This window comes from Netta rufina (assembly GCF_964035555.1).
Source record: "Netta rufina genome assembly, chromosome: 2".
NCBI lineage: Eukaryota > Metazoa > Chordata > Aves > Anseriformes > Anatidae > Netta > Netta rufina.
In genome coordinates, this window is record NC_140124.1 from 27,190,523 (window position 1) to 27,206,644 (window position 16,122).

Below are 16,122 nucleotides of genomic sequence, written 5' to 3' on the forward strand. Positions count from 1 at the left end.
GGAATAGTTAAGAAATGTAAATTCTTAGTATTATGCATTAATTGATAAAATGATTTGTAGCATGGAGTCTACTGTAAGAACAGTCGATACTTTACACGCAAACAAGAGATGCTGCCCAGAAGCATGGCACTCTTTTGCATTTTTTTTATTTTTATTTTTTGTATCGCTACACATCTTCAAAAGCTTGAACATGAGCATAAGTAAAAGTAGTTGTATAGTGTTTTATTTCTAGACTGGCACACCATTCCAGGATAGGCAGCACAGAAGAGAGGCCAGGAGGTTGGGCTTCTTCATAGGGAAGAAATGGAAGTTGATAAAACTCTCCTTCATATTTTGGAGGTGATGGCAAAAAGACCAGTGAAGAGACATGACTTAGACCAAGACGTTGTGTTACTCATCGATAATCTGTGCAAGGCCACTGTGTGCAGGGCAGTATTGGTCTCTCATAACAAAAGAAAGATTATCTCCATATAGAGAGAAAGACAGGAAACATCAGTTAAGGAAAAAAAAAAGACAATAGGACAACTAAATGTTGCATAATAACAGCAATATAGTACATATATACTTATAATATACTATATATTCCTACTTTAGGGAAGAGTTCTTCACCCTTGCAGTGTAAATGTACAGAAACCAGTACCAAAGATGTGTTTTAAGAAATCATATACAGTACATTTATGACTGATTTGGTAAACTGTGAAAAAGCATCTCATAGGAAATCCATTGACATATTTTATTGGTTCAAATAGTTACATATTTCTCTGTGTACATCAAATATTCCTTCTGTGTCTGGAGGAAAATACGATATGTGGATATAAAATTAAGTGGTAATTCTGACTCTCATCATCCAATTAATTTCTTCTAGAATTTTCTTCCTTAGATAAATTATGGATTATATCAGCTCACTATAGCATTTACTATGTTGTTATTCTATCGATGTACCATTATTATTTCGATATAGGGTAACAGTAAATCAAAATCAAGGTTTCCCTTTCCAATCTGCTGATATATAGCAGAATTTGGCACAACAACTCACTTCCTTGGTTTTCTGAAAAGTCTATCATGTAATTACTACAAACATTCCCTGTTCTCTCTGAATGTAAATGAATTCATAATGGTGTACTTTTATAATATATGCTTTGCTTCTACAGATTCAGGTTTCCTTGTTCTGCTGATTCCTTTTAATTAAAGCATGCCCATGAAAGCTGGAATGTCAGAGGATGATGTTTGTTGGAGCTGCTGCTGGGTGCTCATGAGTTTGCTGCAGATCTCGAAAGAAAATGGTGGTTTTGAGACAAGCCTAAATGTCTTCGAACAGCTTGCTCTGTACTTATAATTTATGCTTCTTTTTTAAACATGTTAAATTTTAGTTTATACGTAGGCTCAGCCCAGTACTTTTGTACCAAGTGTGTAAAGCTGCTGAGGCGAATGATGCACTCACTACAAGCTATAATTTAGGGCAGGTGGGAACTGCTTGAAATACATGTATCTTCAGAAGTTATTCCTAAAACGCTATTATTACCTAAACTCTCTCTAGTTTCAGAACTAAATATCCTTCCATCCCCCCTGCCCTTTTTCTCTGCTTCAAGAAGAGACTGGTGGAGAGGTGCCTGATTCAGACTTGGGGTTTTAAAAAGTTTTAGCAGCCATTCATCTGCAAGCAACCATCTTCTGTGAGTTGCAGCCACGCTTGGGCTTCAGGATGCACAGCGGGGAATACAGGAGAGTCAGCAGCAAAGACCCAGCTGCCGAATTTCCGCTTTTTCTCAACTGCTGGAATTTATATACTCCCTGCTCATCCCTGTATATTTAACAGTGTTAGCCCCATATGCAGAGAGAATATTTGTCTTTGGCTGTCTGTCTGTGTGCCACGGAGAAGCAGTGGGGGAGGAGGTTATTTTTGTATTTTCATGGCTGTGGAGCTGTTTTCATGGCCAGTGCCTCCCAGAGCCTGCATGAGCCGAGGGATGCAGCTGTACTGCTGAGCGCTGCTCTAGGTCTGCCCAAAGCAGGGCTTACCAAGACACAAAGAAAGCCTCAGAAAACCTGTGCAGGACTATCAGCACACATAATGAAGCTGGTACACATATACAAAAGGCCCACCTACCTGTTACAAACTTCTGAAAGTGAGCAGCACGAATTAATGTAGCACTCATATGTGTCAGTGATGCCCATTCAATGCATCCTGGTGCTGGGCTCAAAGGATCAAGGCGGTCATGCCAGTGTGTTTTACGGTGTCCAGATAAATTACTTAAAGTGCTGTTGCAAAAGTTAAACCCATGTGATCTTTCTTCTGATAAATCTTAAATTTATTCTTTGCATTGTGGCTCATATGGAAGACTTTTGCACAGCTATTCAAATCCTTGAGTGCTTCTACTAAACTAGCACTAATTAAAATTCTTCACTTGCATATAATAAAGTGGGATATTTTGGGTGTTATTTAGCATAGTGAATGTGTATATATGGAAAATGGCTATAAAATGCTGAAATTTAAATTTAATAAACTGCTAGATGGGAAGTTGTAAATGAGAACTCTTATTTAGAAAGTTTGCCACTTGAAAGAGGGCAACTCGCACTCCTACTGGATAGGATATTCCAGTTTTTAGGACCATAACGCATTGCCTGAAGCAATTACCTCAGATGGTGTCCTGCCAACTGCACTGCTTTCCAGGTTTTCAGTTTCTTCTGTGTATGCTCCAGTCAGATGTTTTGAGGTCACCATTAAAGATGTGACCAAATCTCAGGACTTCTTCCATCTTCATGGCCTGTGATGTTAGTGATCCTACTGTGACCCTGAACTCTCTGTCTCTTGTTTTCTTTTCCAAATCATTGCCAATTCTTTAACCTTTCTTTCAGCAGTGGGAGATCCCCCATCCAAGCTTTCTCTTTCAACAGAAATCTCACCAGGCTCTATTTCTACCTCTTATTATTCTATTTGTGTGTTTTCTTAGGTGATTTCTTGTGATTGCATCAACTCAGCTATCACCTCTACAATGCAAGTACTCCTCTTTTCATTATATACACCTGGTTCCCCCTGGGGCTAACATGCTGAAGTCAAGATGACCTTCCTGAATTCTTGCTATGATTTTATCAGCCTGGCTTTGTATCCTTTCCTGGCATACTTCTTTCCTGCAATTCTGAATACAAATTAGAGCCATACAAGTTATGACCATCCGTTGGACACTCATTTATAACCTTATCTTGTATTTTATCATGCAGTTCTTTGTTCTGAGCTAGTTATGCCCATGCATCTCTTCCTCTCAGAAGTGCTCTCATTCACTTCTTTCAGACTTTATTCTAGAAAACTATGCCCAAAATAGATTTTAAAAGCTTCTCAACCCTCCTTCTAAGCTATTTCAAATCCCACTACTTTCATGAAGCATTCGGGAAACTGAGAATTGGTATTGGCCTGGGACATTTTCATCAGGGAAATATTTTTATTATTATTGTTTTTTGTAGCCTTATAAATATATTGTATGCTGCATTTTGTATTACAGAAATCTAGTCTATACTATATAAATACTCAGCTTTATTTTTGCTCCCTTCTTGTTTGTTACTTCAGTTTCTCTTATAAACATTATAAGCTCGTTTGCTTTAAGACCCGCCTTTTTTGGGTGTGTAGAGTATGCAGTACGATATCCCATGACACAACACATAACACTAATGATTATTATTATTTTTAGCTCTACTAACGTAGCATTGCTGAGATTTCCAAAAACACCTGTTCTCCCTGAACACCTGTAGTAACACATGCATAGCAGTAAGAATCAGCACTAAATACCATAATGGTAAAAAGTGAATTAAGTTGAAAAAGTTTAGATAGATTGAGGCATTATTCCTGTGTCATGCCAGCTCATTTCATTGCATCAAAATAATGTAAAAAAAAAAACAACAGTGTGTAAACCAAACTTGTGTAGTATCACATGGCTCAGTCTGGTCAATCTGGTCAGGATTTCACCCTGATTTTTAGGATATTGAGACAATCCCCTGCTGCTAGTCAGAACAGCATGTATCAGGAGAGGAGGAGGGGATGGAGAAGTACTTACGGACTGTGTATGTACAATGCCAGACATAACAGGATCATGATTAATCACTCAGTCACTCGGCTGCTATGACAGTAAACAGGAAAAACGGTTCAATTAAAGAAGGCTGAGGATTATTCTGAATTTAGTTTCTTAAAGGTGTGACAATCCCAGGTCATGTCAGATTCAGCATGTTCTACTTTGGTATAATACCAGCAGCTCAGGCCCACTGAATTGCATAATTTATAAATCACTTCAAGGGAATTCAGTGTGAAAGGTGATATGAAAGTGCAAGTTGTTAACCACCACTGCAGCTGGCTGAGCGTTTTGTTTATTTGCTAACCATATTCTGCGTCAGGAGCCTGTACCACAACTAATTAACCATAATGCTTTATAATTGTATAAACAGAATATATAATAGATCTGTATGATATATAATTAATTCTGCCCTTAAGGAAAGCTTTTGTAACTCAAACCACGTGCTCTTTGAGAACTGCCTCTTTATGCTCTCACTTACAAGGCGTATGCCCCTGCTGGCAGAGCTTGAGGAACCTTCTAGAAAACAGCGTTCGTTAAGCCTGGCCAGGTGTTTTTGTGCAGGACTGAATACTCGTAGCCACATCTCTGATGCAGAGGTGGCTGCAGCTGCCCCTGTGCCTTCCTTTAGGCAGCCAGCAGGGAGGAGAGGGGCTCCTGCACAGAAGTTTATTCATTAAAAACAAAACAAAACAAAACAAAACAAAAAATCCCAACAGCATCAGACTGACCTGCTGTTTTTGTAATCCTTTGTAATTTAAAAAAAAAAAAAAAGTTATTTTTTGTAATCTTGAATTTTGTTGCCCTTACTTTTTTGTATTTGTGTATGTGTGTGCGGTGAGTCCAGGCTTAACTCCCTTATAGCTACTGGACCCACGACACCAGAACAAAACCTGAAACAAACACAAATGTATTTTTTTCTGCATTATGATCCATAAATAAGTACAGCCTGGTGTGGTTAGAGGATTACCACCCTCCTGGCTGGTGTTTGATTTGCTTATCCATCCTTCCTAACAAAAATTAAAAAGGCACACCAGACTTCAGGACACAAGACTTCAAGAGACCCGTGGGATCAGACATCTGATTTCATCTTAGGTGAGGGCCTGCTTCCTCCAGGTGAGAGAACAGGCAGCATCCATCTCTGGGACCCGTTCGAGCAGAGGAGTGAAGTGCCACGTCGCCTTTATGGGGACCTGAGCTTTGCATGTGCCAGGCTGCGGCTGGTATAGAAGTCCTGAAACACCACTAGGCTTAGCAGAGCTGAGTCAGGCTGGTGACAGGCACCATCAGATCCTGTCTCCAGATGAAGCTAGTTACTGCCAGGTGCTAATCAGAGCCAGCAGCCATACCAGCAACCCAGGATGGGAAACTCTCATCCACCTTGCACCCTGCTGATGTTCTCATTGGAGATCCTTTTCCAAAGACCACTCTGCCTTGTGGCATTGGCTCACACTTAGAACATTTAAATGTTAATGATAAAATAAGTTAATACCAACATAAATTGTTTGTAGGAAGGAAAGAAAGAAAAGATAAAAAGAAGGAAAAGATAAAAAGAAAGGAAGGAAGGAAGAAAGAACAGAGCAAGCCATGAGCAGAAGCCTTCTGGATCTCGCAACTGCTCAGCTGAATGGGAGGCATAGCTTCACTTCACACTCCTCTGGAATGATAATCACACCCTTTCTGAAGCCTGACACACCATGGGGAGGATTATCTTTGCACGGCTGTCCAGATCCTTCCCACTGATAACGTTTCTGTACCTGAGAAGTATTTGGCAGAACTGTCGCCATATACACAAACAGAGGAGCTGACTCGCTTAACCTCAGACACTTGTGTTTAGGAGTAGTCTGTGTCAGCTTGTGTGCCCTCCAAACCAACTCTACAGGTCACTTGTGTAATCTTGAAAGCAAAATATACAACTTCCGTGGGGAGCTTTGAGGTTGGTTTATTAATTGGCTTCCAAACCTTTTGAGGTAACTTTTTTTGAGGTAACAAGATTTTTTTGTCTTCTTTCACTGCTTTCCCACCCACACCCACTTCTGAATTCAGAACTGCCTTCTGTCCCTTTGGGAGCTAAGAAGGCAAAAATAAAATAAAATAAAATAAAATCATTTTCTTTTTCCTTCTCCTTTCCAAAATTAAGAGACACAGCCTCTATCTTCTTTCATGATCAACTGCACTTCTTACTCCCTTTCTCTACACTTCATACAATGAGTTATCTTACTTATTGTTCTTTTTCCAAATACGTTGTTTAGTTTGTTTAACATTCCCTCTCATACAACAGAGACAAGCCATTTGCTGCAAGAGCCAAAGCTATAACTCAGTAGTGTAGGGAAGGTCTTCCCCTTGAGATGTTTCATCCTGGGCATACAATAACAGAACAATTACATCAAACAGTTTGGTTTCTGCATGATGACACTGCTTTAAGCTGTTTATCTGAGTGCAGTAGTTATATCCCCACCAGTGCCACGGTGGTTCCATTATATCTCAAGCATCAGGGAAATGATGCATGTCTACCTGACTGGCCAGTCCGTCCGCACATGACTATCCTGGAAAAAAATTCTTAAAGTAGTGTGTGGGTTTTTGCCCATGAAAGCAATTAAGAACCTGAAGAAAACATACAGAACACATTATTGGAACTGCCCTGATATCTCAAAGAAAAAGCTCTTTTCCTGGGCAAATAATACATATAAATGGATTTGCCAAATAACACTTTTCTTTCCAAGGGCCCATAAATCTCAGATTACTCTTGAGAGTAATAAATACTGAAATAATGTTGTTCTTGATTACAGGCAACACTATAACAGCCCTGACTGGTAGTGATTTTATAATTATGTTTGATTACAGACATGTTGCTATTGTACTGATGCAAAGGGGTTATTTGTTTCCTTCTATCAGTCTACTGGATTCCACCGGAGACCAAGAGCACGCCGTGCCAGCGTGCACAGCTTACTCAGCTGCCTTCCTCAGAGCTCTGCCACTAAAGCACAGCTTTTAATAAGGACTTCTGATAACTGGGCCAGCAAAACTTTTTATTGAATTGTGATTAAAACTCTGTGTAACTACATCAGTGGAGGCCACTTTCTAAAAAGATCCTGAATTTTAGCAACTCCTGAGGGCTCTGTCTTGCAAATAAAGTTTTACTTCACAGTGCAAAGGCTAAAGTGACTCATCTTTTTACTATATTACCATTACAGCAAGAAGCAACATGACAGTGAGAAATAAAGAAAAACTATATCCATAACATTATCCCTGCTTTCTATTACTAGAGAACTAAAAAAAGGAAAAGATCTATTAAGTCAATTAGCCCTCCCTCTGTCAATGAACAACAACAACAAAAAAATCACGCCTTACAATTTATTCTCCAGTGCTTTGTTTATTTGGTATTAAATGACTCATGGAATAAGGTTTCCACCTCTCCCCCTGGGAGATTATCCCAGCTGCTGAAACTTTGTAGCAGTTCCCTTTCTTTTGTCTCACTTTTAATGATGCCCAACTTTTTCATTCTATTTTTGTTTGGGATATAAAGGCTACAAAGGAAACTCACCTTCTCAAACCTGCTTTTAAATGCAATTAAGGCTGTGACATGGACCCACAACCCAAGGAAACATGCAGTTAAAATAGAAATGCATCGTATGTTTCACTTAAATATGATGCCACCTCAACAGTACACTTTAAAGCAAACTGCACGCTTCCTTGCTTTTGCAGGTTTATTCCTCAGTGTTATGTAAATGCACTTTTATTGTATGTAAATTACCACTAGGCTAGCTGTTAAAGCCTGTTTTATAGCTGTCACACCAACAAACAACATTTACAAGTAAATATTTGTTCCACCGGCAAATATATTACTTGCCTGGAAATAATTATTATTTCCAGCATTTTGTCTCAGTGCCGTGCCTCTGTTCTGGCCCCATAACCTGTTGTGGGCACAGAACCTCTCAAAAGGGAACTTACATATTAAGAGCATGTAGCCTGTGGAGAAGCAAAATTTTATTCTAAATTTCTTTAAGCAGCTTGGCTCTGTAATACATTTTATTCTTACCCTTCTTACCAGACTGCAGTACCTAATTGACAGGAGACTATTCTCCTGCTTTGAAGATGTAGAGACAACATCTTTATTCCCTGGCCATGGTTGTGGAGCGTGCTGTGTCACTCAATGGCATCCCCATTGGCTGGTAAGGGAAAGGTGATGACAAGTGATGCCAGAGAAAGTTCTGTCCTGTTTGTTGTGCCTGGAAAGAAAGATGGTGGTGAACAAGGCTTCACTGGTGAACAGAAGCAAAGTAGGGTAAATAGAGAGGCAGAAGAAACCCAGACATCTCTCTGAAATGGAGATAGGAGTTCTCAAACCCTCAAATTTGCTTTTTTAAATTGGTATTGTCAAAATATACCCTTATTTAGAAACTGCAGACCCGACAGCTAGGGCACGGTTGTGATAACATTTCATGGTTAATGCAGTTCAAATAAAAATAAATAAACGAATAAATAACAAATAACAACAACAACAACAAACAGATATACATGTAGATCAAATCAAGAAATCTTAATGGAAAGATGCCAGGGACTGTACTATCCGACAATTTTAACTGATTTGATGGACCAGGACAGCTTTTTAAGGGGAGCTACTCATTTAAAAAGTAAAATGCCATAAAAATCGAAGTATTATACAGCACATTTGTGCCTTCCTAATGTCCTTAGAAAAGTAACTGCACACACAAAAAGGTGCCTTTCCTTTCATTTGTTATATTTGGCATGATTAGTAATAAATGTAACTGATATAAATATACTCGGTTTGCTACTGCTATTTGCCTGCTCTTTCCCTCTTTTCCATTCCCTATTGCAGCACAGAGTACCTAACTGGCTTTCTCACAGCTGGCTGTACAGTGTAGCACGAGGGTGCTTTATAAATACTAATAATTATTTTCATTACATTATTGCAAAATAAAGTGTTGTATTATTTAGATATTATCATTGATATATGACAGATAAGACATAGGCAGGAAAAATTAAGGTAAAAAAATACCAGCAGAGTCCATTACTTTTTGACATCTCAGGTTATTAGAATATTTAGCATTTTACACTGTTTCATTAATTTAAGGCACCATAAGGCTTCACCTCGGTGTTCACCAGGCCTCAAGAGTCGTCACACTGCCTGGAAATGGAGTAAAGGGAAAACAAACCCTTACAACCCCTCAGCTATGCTGGTGAAGGGAGTTGGGCTTAGTCCCAGCTGTGCAAATTGGATTTTTTTCCCAAATGATGATCCAGGAAAAGTGATGGTGCTCAAATCAAGTGACCGAACATGGAACAGTAACACAGGGCAGGGTGGCAGGCTAGAGGCAACTCACTTTCTTGCAGGGCATGGTCTGAGATGTTTGACTTGTGAGCTACAGAAGAGTTTTGAATGGAATTACCTGTACCAATAGACAGAAAGAAAAACTTCAGAATGAATAAGGAGCCTGGAAAGAAGAAGGACTGGTGATTTTAGCCGCAAGTTGGATGTTTGCCTTTGTGTTAAACCGAACGCCCAAGGAATACATAATTCAGAAGTCCCAAGAGGTTGGCCTATTTTCCTGAAGACGAGAAGAGGATGTAGCAGCAGGTCTGATTCCCGATGAGATAAGATTTTGTTATAACAAAAGTAATGGTTAATGAGCATGTTCTGGTTTAAATGAGTTATCCACTATTACAAATAAAGCTTCTGGCAGACAGGGAAAAAAAAATAGACAATTATCCAAAATGCTTTTTGATATTCTTAAGGGGAAATCTTATGGTTCTTATTCAGTAGTTTCCTGGCTTCTTCATTATACATTCCTTACTCACAGCAACAATCTTGTGTGCTCAGTGAAGTAGAGCAACAAGTAGCATTTGGCTAAAAAGAAAGCACTGTAATACCTGTAATTCCACTTGACCACATGTTTGGCCCTAAATTGGACCATGAGCAATGCAGCACGAGGTTGTGCTGATGCTCAGGAAGGCACAGCTCCATGGCTGCAGTGTGAGGGACGGAAGGTAAGTCCTGAGCAGGGGGTTTCCTTTTGTTGTGGGAAGATAACCTGAGCGTGTGGAGACTTGAAAGAGGTGGTAGTGCTTTGTGGGGTACTGAACTGAAAACAGAAGTTTTGTCTGCATCTACCTGTTCCATTTTTGCTCCTGGTCCTTCTATTGCTCCTGTTTATTCTCTGTGCTTGAACTTCCTGGCCCTCCTACCTCATTCCCAAATACTTCACTTCTTTTCTTCTTTTCTTTTCTTTTTTTTTTTTTTTTTTTTTTTCTATTTTTTCTCCCTCTTTGTCTTGTCCCATGTCTCATTCGTCTGTTTTACCCAGACTTGTCAAAGGCAACTTCTTCTCTGGAGAGCATCAGCAAATACAGCAGTGGGGGTAATGACTTTGTAATGGCAGCCCTGGAGAATTCAAGGGTGCAATTGCAAGGTAAGTCCCAAGGAGTCTACAGACAGAAGTGCTCAGCCGGTTGGAGGACATCAGATCTGGGCCAGTGAACATTCTGGAGCTGTAAGGAGATGGAGCATGCTTGACTAAGGCAATCTCCAAAGTTCAGCTGACAAAAAAAAACTTTTGATAAAAAAAAAAAAACACCTACATTTTGTTTTGCAAATGCCTGACTTTCTCTAACTAGAACTTTTTCAAGGCAAAATGGGCCAAAATACAAGTGAACCCCACTTGTAGGACAATTTGCAAGTCCTTTAGCAGAGCTGTGCAGCACCAGGAGCTGTATTTTACACCGGAGCCCTGACTACAGATGGCGCCCTCATTCCTGGCTGTGGAGCCCCCAAGTGCAGCTTCTTCAGGACCAAATTTCATCACTTGAGAGCTGCACCTTGGCTTGTTCTAGTCCTCTGCTGCAGCTGGTGTTATCTGATTGTCTCCACCAGAACAGCACTTGGATGTACATACTTCATCTTGTTGTTTTTCTCATCCCAAATGTAATTTTCCCAACTGTAAACTCATTAGAAATAAGTCAACTGTAGGGAGTGGATCAGAAGATACGTAAAGAGAAACACACCCTTTTTCATTGCTGTTTTGTGTTAGATGCTGCAAAAACCTCAGAGGGGATCACAAAGGACTTGATTCTAAGTGGAATGGGCAAAGGGCAGCAAAGAAAATGTAGATGGAGGGAGATAAAAGAGACATGAAAACAATGAAACAAGCTGGTTCATACACTGGGAGCAGAGCATTGATGTCCTCACACCCAGGTAAGAACCCAGAAGAAAAAGACATGTACAGACTTTTTTTTTAAGTGTTTATTTATTAATTTATTTATCTAGCCGTTTTATATATACATATTATTTTATTTTTTTGTAGTTTTTCCTCTCTAAAAACTTCAGGTAGGGACAAACTAACAAAGATTAGGATTGTGTGTGCCTCATGACTGCCTAAACCTTCTCGGTTTCCATGGCTCGTGGCACTCAAGTAAGCCTGTTTCTGCCCTAGAGAGATGAACCCATTAATTGATAATGGTGGGATAGATGTGTGTAGCTTTGCTCCATGCTTGTCTGCAGCTGCCCTGCTCCTTCAGTTTACTCCCTTGCTTCCATGATCTTGCTGTAATGTATAATTTCCACTGCTTTCAAGATGCCTCTCTCAACTGTGCTAAGAATGCCCATGCCTCCCAAAAGGCTTTAATTTCAGACATTCCCGTTACCTCCAGTGTAAACTCCCTAAAGCACATGTGATCTGATACGATTTTCAAGGCAGTTTATTAAAATGTAAATTAGAAGCAAGAAACACTTTTTATGTGGCTTTTGAAAACTTGTCTCAAGGTATTTAAGGCAAATGTGTGTTTTTGAAAGATATGTAGACTCTGATATGAACCTAGTTTTAACTTCACTTTCCCCGTTACATCTTTCTCTGAACATTACAGAGCAATGGTATTCCCTGGGGGAAGTACTCCAAAACCTAGAGCAAACACTTAATGGAAAATACCAGCAATTGGCATATCACTTTAAAATAAGGATAACGCTTTCTTCATCTTGTCTGAACTAGATGTGACATATGATTCCTGGGAGTATGGTGTGGTGGTGTTATACACTGTATGCTAACTCTAGCTGAGACAGCGACAAGGAGGAAGACAACTTTTGGGAAGCAAAGTCTACCCCGTACAGCTGTTGATGGGCTTGGTAAATTTGACTGGAAATGCCCCCGGTGGACCACTGCTCTGAAGGCTATGCAGGCTATGTGTTCACTGGGCTGGGACAGGAAGGCGTAGTCCTGGGTTTGTTTGGAAAGGGAGAATTACTACTGATACTTCACACTGCTGTGTCTGACTATTGCTGGGGAGGTTTGGGGGGAGGGAGGGGTATTTTATTTTGTGGGATTTTCTTTGTCACATGTTTAGCTTCTCTTTATGCATCTGTTGTTCCTATTCAAATATCTCATTTCTTTTGATGGAGAAGGACATGATGGAATTATTTGCAGGGGTTTTAGAATAGTGCCTAAACACTATCTAAATTCAAGGGTTGTGCTAGTTCTTCTTTACTTTAGTCTGGTGTAACTCTGAGCACCGGCAATAACTGCATCGTACCAGTCATTGTCCTGGTCAAACAAAGATGCACTTTTTCTCAGCTGATCCTAAACGATTTTTGCTCTGTAAGACATTACTGTATCAGCAATGTTATCTGACAAAGTTACAGATAGAGAAAAATGTGCTTACTGTTTAAAATACTAGTGTGCACAGACTGCTTCTACAGGTGAATGCTTCCCAGCCATTTTGATTCCAGTGCAGTGAAGTAGAAAAAACAAACTAGATAGACTTCATAAGCTGTGATTAAGCACTGTGCAAAATCCTAGGGGAAAAAACGTCTCCACGCTGTAGTTATACAAGCAAAGTTGGCTTGTGCTAGCAGAAGACTGGACTAATGGAAAAATATATGGTTGATGACTTTTCTTAAAATTAATTTATACAAGTGGCTCTGTTGCCTGAGCACACGTTCATGTGGATGTGAGGTGTATTATTTCTACCCTTTCTGTAACATAACCGTGGTGACTGCATCACATGATGCTAGTGCAAACAAAGTCTCATTAGCAGCCCATGAATAGATGCATTTTCCTAGAATACAGTTTCGCATTAGGACTATCGACTGGTGCCTGGGCTACCAGAGGATAAGGATAGGTACAGACAGCTTTGGAAGTAGAGAATAAGGATGGTAGTCTTTAGTGTAAAGACAAGGATGAGTGTGTATTATATAATTGAAAACAGTACGTGGGACATCGTTAATTCTGTGACACTATTACTTAATTACCAATTGACTCTAAAGCTGTATCAAATAGACTATAACTTTTTAATCGCCACCCATTCTAATTATACCTCTATTATATGCCCTTTTTGTTCTCTTAAAGCCCTCATTTTAGATCTGAGAAGCCAATGCACTAGGCTGGCTTCCTCCAAGAAGCAAGATTCACTGCGTTTCCCTTTCATTAACATCCTATTCACATCGAATTCAACATAAACACTGCTCTCTTGATGGACTCTGCTCATCTTCCTGATCTCATAGCCATTTATTTTTTCCTAGCTATTAAGCTACTCATCTTAATCTTTATTTTCTTTCTGTCCCGTTGTCCTGTGTTACCAATTCATCTAGTGGGGGAACAAAAGCTCTTTCCTTAATGCTGCTGTGGAACTTATTTTCCCCTTCACTCCCTGAAAACTGTTTTTTGGTGTATGTTAGGAAAAAAAAAATAAGATTTCATGTAAACGTAACACGAAATGAGACTACGTTTAATTAGAACCTGAAGAATGCTTTCCAGCGAGAGCTGGCTGTGAGGGCTCAGCACACCCACACAGGCTCGACGTGAGCAAACTTTGTTGCAGGTAACTTAAGATTTGTTCCTGCAAGCGTGGGGAGCGGCGGAGCCCCCCGTAGCTCGGCTCCGCTCTCCACAGCTCGAATCGGGTCGGTTCCCCCTGGGCCCTGCCGAGCTGCCCACCGGGGACTGCCCCCACACGCCGCGGGGGCCGCCATCTTTGCCCCCCCCCCCCCCCCCCCCAGGGACGGCGATGAAGGCAGCCCCCTCCCCGCCCCCTCCCACCGCCCACTGCCAGCCTCCCCTCAGCGCCGCCACATCCCACTTCCCTCCGCCCGCCTTCCCCCTCGCAGGCCCCGCCCCGCGCCTCGCCATTGGCTGAGAAGGAAGAGCGACGGCTCCTCCGGGCAATGGAGCCGGCGCTGTGGCGGCGGCGCCGGCCAATGGGCGCGCGTGCTGCCCGCCCCTGCCCGTGGCGGCCGTGCGGCGGGGCGGCGCGGTGCCATTGGGCGGCGGGGCGGCGCGGGGAGCGGATGGTGGTGGCCGCTGCTCCCGGGCGCCGGCGGGGGCAGGAGCTGGCCGCGGACGCGTCCCCACCCCCTCCCGCCCGGAGCCGTACGATGTGAGCGGCCGCGGGGCTCGGCAGCGCCCCCGGTGCCCACGACGCTGGGGCGGGCAGCGATGGCCGGAGCCCGGCGCGGGAGCAGCCGCCGTCGCCGATAGGAAGCGCCGGGGGCAGCCTGCGCGGAGCCTCCCTCGGGCCGCGGAGCGCCCGTCCCGTCCCGTGCAGCCCCGTCCCGTCCCATCCCCCCCCCTCCACCCCTATTCCCCCCGCACCCCGCGGCCGGTGCATGCGGGGCTCTGGGGACCCCCCTCGGTCCCCCCCCGCCGCCGCCCCGCCATGTCCTCGTCGTCCAGCTCCTCGCAGACGCCCCCGTCCCACCACCAGCCCCCGGCGCAGAGGATGAGGCGCGGCGCCGCCGGCTCCCCCACCGCCGCCAGCGGCACGGCCGGGGGCGGCCCCGGTAACGGCGGCGGCGGCGGCGGGGGGTGCGCGGCGGGGCCCGGCCGGCTGCTGCAGCCCATCCGAGCCACCGTGCCCTACCAGCTGCTGCGGGGCGGGCAGCGCAGCCCGACCCGCTCCCCCTCCGCCTCGGCGGGCAGCGGCACCGGCCCGGGGGGGCGCGGCGGAGGCGGCGGTGGCAGCGGCAGCCCCCCCCCGGCGCCCAGCGCCACGCCGCCGCTGGAGCCGGGCAGGGCGAAGGGGCGGCAGCGGCGCTCGCCCGACAGCGGCAGCAGCAGGAGGAGCAGCTCCCCGGAGAGGCGCAGCCCCAGCTCCCCGGTGTACCGAGGTAACGTGGGGGGGAGGCAGGGAAAGAGCCTCGTCCCGCACCCCCATACGTCCCCCCGCGACCGTGGGAGGGGGGTGCGAGATCCCAAATGTCGCCACACAGCCCTGGAGAGACACCCTAGGGGGGTGGGACAGCCCCTGTCCCCGCTGTGCCCCCCTCCCCCGAGCCGGGCTGTGGGTGTAGGGGCACGGGCAGACCCCAGGTGTGGTGCCCAGGGGCTCAGATGGGTGCCAAAGCAAACCCCGTGCACTCTGTGCTGCTGTGGGGTTTGCTTTCTTAAGGGCTTGCTTCCCTACCCCCCCCCTTCTTCTTTTTTTTTTTTTTTTTTTTTAAAAGTCTTAAGGTTAAAATTATGTAATGTTTTCAAACACAGCCTCCAAAACAAAACCAAAGAAAAAAAGAATATCCCATCTTGAAGTGCTTAAAAGCAAATAACGCCGCCTGCCTCCGTGCGGTGTTTAATGCCGAGCCCTTAGATGGAAAACCAAACAAACAAGCCCCGTGGCCAGAACGGGCCTGTGGAGTTTAAAACGTAAAATTGATCACTGGTGGGTCCGACTTAACCTGTGTCAGGTTGTCTGCTAAATTATTGAGTGTGTTAGAGTGGCAGTGGCCATCTTACCTCCCCCCTTCCCCCACTGCTTGGGCAGCTGAATGAACCGGGCTCAGTGCACTTTTTATGTTGCCCAGCTGTAGCTATCAGGTATCACGCATCACCTCTTCCTGCGAGCGCTTTATGTGCTCCAGCACCCCTCACGCCTTCTGTCCTCTCCCCAGGTCTGTCTCCTTCGTTTCTGTGGCAGGTCGTGGTCCGTGTGGGTTGCCAGCCTGTTTTGTAGCGGTGGAATCTGTTACCTTCTCCCCAGCCCTCCCCCTTCCAGTCTTCGACGTGTAGTAAATCCTTACACACCGTAGTAGTTGTAACTTCAGTAAATCTGCGTAGCCGGAATG

General features: G+C 43.8%; 1 protein-coding gene across 4 annotated transcripts in view; it reads left to right on the forward strand.

The window, feature by feature from the left end:
* The first annotated feature begins 14,346 nt into the window (after window positions 1-14,346).
* GLCCI1 (glucocorticoid induced 1) overlaps window positions 14,347-16,122 on the forward strand; it is a 56,534-nt gene continuing 54,758 nt past the window's right edge. For all 4 annotated transcript variants that reach the window (XM_084282881.1, XM_084282882.1, XM_084282883.1 and 1 more), the window contains exon 1: window positions 14,347-15,171. In XM_084282881.1, the coding sequence (XP_084139007.1) occupies window positions 14,721-15,171 (451 nt within the window). In that variant the 5' untranslated portion in view covers window positions 14,347-14,720. The remainder of the gene's footprint in view (window positions 15,172-16,122) is intronic.